This window comes from Centruroides vittatus, unplaced genomic scaffold, assembly GCF_030686945.1.
Source record: "Centruroides vittatus isolate TY-2023 unplaced genomic scaffold, ASM3068694v2 contig_551, whole genome shotgun sequence".
Taxonomy (NCBI): domain Eukaryota; kingdom Metazoa; phylum Arthropoda; class Arachnida; order Scorpiones; family Buthidae; genus Centruroides; species Centruroides vittatus.
In genome coordinates, this window is record NW_027122328.1 from 245,417 (window position 1) to 249,328 (window position 3,912).

Below are 3,912 nucleotides of genomic sequence, written 5' to 3' on the forward strand. Positions count from 1 at the left end.
TACTTTTCATCATTAAGAAAAGTTAGTTTCTTTGACTACTGAGTGAACATGAAGACAGTAATTTCCATCTTCATTTTTATTTATATTACTTGCTTTTCGGTTAATTCCTTGGAAAAAAGAGCGAAATTAAACGAAAGAATTTGCGGTAAGAACAACTTTTTCTCAATTTTGTAACTTGGAGAGTAAAAAATTTAAAATTCACGTGACTAGCCTATTCGTATCTTGTGAAATCAAAATTATTTTGAATTTTATTGGGAAAAAATTATATCATATATTCCTATAAATTCACGCTAATAATTCGCCAATTTAGACAGGTATGTTGTTGTATAACGCATTATACACGATACATTATCTCGTATTGTACGTGTGTGTTTGCGTGTGTAAAACAAAGTGGAAGCTTTATACAAAAAACGGAATTTTAAGAAAGTACAAAAAAATTATCGTTAATCCGGCAGCATTTCGGTCCAGTAGATGACGAATTAACGAACTTCCACTGTAGTAAATGCTGTATACATTGTTATTTAGAATAGATCTATGCTTACTTTCATCACTTAACTAATCAACATTATATAGAAAGAGGAAGGAAGTATTGTGATTTGTTTATTACAAAGAATTTAAATTATATAAATATTATATAATAATAAACATTCGATTGCAGGCGTAATTTTTCTCAGCATCAACATTAAACACTGATGAACTAATTACGAAGATAATCTCACTCAATCTATCAACAACAACCTGAATTTAAATTCATACACATAATTATTATATAGATAATTTTATAAAGATTGTTAGTCTAAAAGCACAGAAATATATTATTTTTAATTATTTATAATAAAAATATAAACAAAATATACAGTAAAACCTCGATATAGAGCTACCATTTTGTTAGCCCCCAAAATTGGCACTAGAACTCTGGTAACAAAGGATACTGTTATTTAATGTTATGAGATACGTTCACGAGTACTCACTAGCGATCTACGAGGGTGACGCTATATCGAGGTTTGACTTTAATTAATTAATTATTAACAGAATTGGATACGGAAATGAAAATCGAATATTTAAACTGCATGGAAGGTTTCATGAGTGAAGAAGCCATCGATGCTGTAAGTTAAATGTAATTTTAATTATAATTAAATATACATCAATAAGTTTAAATTATTTGTAGGCAGATGAGTTTTTGGACTGTATGGGTTTTACTTCGTCACTGGACTTTTTAGAAGGAGTTTGTTCGATTTCTAACGGAGAAGAAGTAAAGAATAAATGAATTTTCCTTTCAATATAATCAAAATTTACCAATTTAATTAATAAAATAATTCTTTAATTTTAGAAATATTCTGACGTTTTAAAAAATTTAAACAAATGTTACAATGAAGAGATGTTTACAAAACATGTAAGTACAGATGATGCGCTGATGTGTTGATTTTATATGAAAGTGAATTAATTACAATTTTTATTGAAGGCCGTCAGTACCGAGAACGTGGTGAAATGCTTGGACAAGATAACAATTGGACCAATGGAATAAACAAAATGGTAGAATATTTTAATTAATTACGAATATCGTATGTGTGTCTATTCAAGTATTACGTCACTAGTTTATGGGAAGGGTATTCGTTTGTATGTGACGATAGGCGAAAAGAGATTGAGTCTTTGATGACTTCGGATTGCACCCGCCGATTATTTTTATCTCATTATAAAATCATTCTCTCTCTCTCTTAGCGTTAGTCCCGCTATGGTGCAGGGTCCACGTCTTTCGATCTAAGGCGTTCCCCGGGGTGACACTCACTACCGCATATCTTCCCTTATCCTGTCCATCCAGCGTTTCCTGGGCATCCCGCGAGGACGCTTTCTAGCTTGGTTGAGATGAGTGGCCATTTTTCCAACAGATTGTTCACTGCATTTTTTCAATAATTATAAAATCATTGTTGGAAAATAATTCCTGCGTATTTGCGAAGGGTTTAAACTTCTGATCTGATGATATAATTAGGAGAGGAGGAAGAAACTAAAAAAAGCAAATTTTGATAACGTAATACGTAGAGTCTCTATAGATATTTATTATCTAACTCGTTCCTAAAAATATCAATCATGAAATCAGTTATCTAGTTTCCTGTAAGTACAGGACATTTAGTGGTCCAAAAGCTCTATTGCTCTGCAAGAGGGAAGCCCACCAGTGGCCAAGTGGATAAAACCAGTCAACACGGATAATATGTCGCCGATTCGGGTGTCACCAACGGACTAGCCACGTGAAGTTTTTCTGGTTTTCTTCACGTGCCAGTATACCATAGAAAATCCTCCTGGGAGACACTTCTCTCCCTTTGGCAAATCGCATGTGTTGCGTTGCCTTCTTCCATCAAGCCAGACTGCGAGAGTGGGGTTTTCGATCGAAGTCGAATTCTATTACATTTTAGATAAACGGATCGTCCAGAACAGGGCCGGTTCTAGGGTTTTGAGCGCCCCGGGCAAAACAAAATTTGGCTCCCTTTCATACAAGAATATACAAATTTACTGCAAATTTAAAAAAAATAGTAAAAAAGGGCAAAAAATCAAAATTACACAATAAAGAACTGTGTAAAAAATTTATTTATTTAAAGCACGGCAAGTATTGTTAATGCAAAGTTTACAGAAAGACAAATTTATTTAACCATTAAGGCGTATGACAGGCGCCAGTATCACTTTGACTATTCATAATTATGTTGATATTTGTAATTTATAAATTTGATCTCGTCCATTTTTTGAGTAGATTGTTGTGATACGTGATACTGATTACAAATTATCTTTACAAAATAAATAAAAATAAACTTTTTAGAGATTAAAAAGCATTTATCTGCATCAATGTTATGTGATAAAAGCCATAAAAATTCTTTGGTTTCATTATTTTAATTAGTAAATTTTTGTTTTTGTCTAATAATCTTTTTTTTGAGTTATTATGAATTCTGACTATACAAATAGTTTTCTCTGAATAATTGTAATATTATTTATATCTGTTGACAATAATAAAATAATTAGCGTTGTGACCTTTATTTGGTATTATTAAAGAAAAAACAATTTATTGCTTGCTAAAAAAATCGATGTCTCATGAAAAATGATCAATTTTAATTTATAAAATCTAAAAAATAATGAATGTAAAAAAATATTTTATTTTTATATTGGCGCCCCTCAAAATTTGGCGCCCCGGGCAGTCGCCCGGCTTGCCCGCCCCGTTATCCGGCGCTGGTCCAGAACAACTTATTAGAATATGCACTAAACGTTCTATTGAATAGCCACATTAACATGGCACGACTGTTGGTTAGTTTTAAGATCTTTGCACTTATTTAGGATATGTGCCTTTAAGTGAGTTTACTTACGACACATATCGTAGAGGAAATGAAATTTTTGGCTCACACAAGGAAAAAAATAATAATAATATATCTATCTTTTTCTAAGATTTATACTTTAGTTTTTAGTGTGCTAAATACTGTATTGCTTACAAATTTTTCTATTTCAGATCGGGACTTTTGCGAAATTTGGATTAACCGTTTTGTATTAAAAAACGTCAGATCTGAATACAGCCGATTAAAATTTTTCTTCATTTTAAATATATATTAAATAAAATTTTTAATATAAATATCTGTAAAACATATTTTAGCATTAAAATAAAGTTTCGTAAGCAAATAATAAAATATATAGATTCTCATTAAATCTAACAAGTAATTTAATTAACATTTACGGTATTAGGTTCTTAACTGATATTACGAGTGTGTTTGACAGTAAATAGATAATAGCGGGAGGAGAGTTTTTAAATTCTGAATGGAGAACGTGGGTGTTCATACTTTCGATATGAACAATAGCCGAGAAATACACGTTAATGAGGCGAATGATTCTTATTCAATGAGGCACTTTCTTATTCAAAGTCAAAAATATAACTATCGAGAA

The 3,912-nt window shown here is 31.2% G+C and overlaps 1 protein-coding gene across 1 annotated transcript; it reads left to right on the plus strand.

Moving 5' to 3' along the window:
* On the plus strand, positions 1-3,659 carry LOC136978816 (uncharacterized). Its single transcript, XM_067274635.1, has 6 exons — positions 1-145; positions 1,033-1,106; positions 1,169-1,252; positions 1,331-1,393; positions 1,463-1,533; positions 3,485-3,659. Exons 1-5 carry the CDS (start codon positions 49-51, stop codon positions 1,523-1,525), a joined length of 381 nt encoding a protein of 126 aa, XP_067130736.1. The 5' UTR covers positions 1-48; the 3' UTR covers positions 1,526-1,533; positions 3,485-3,659.
* Positions 3,660-3,912: the final 253 nt, after the last annotated feature.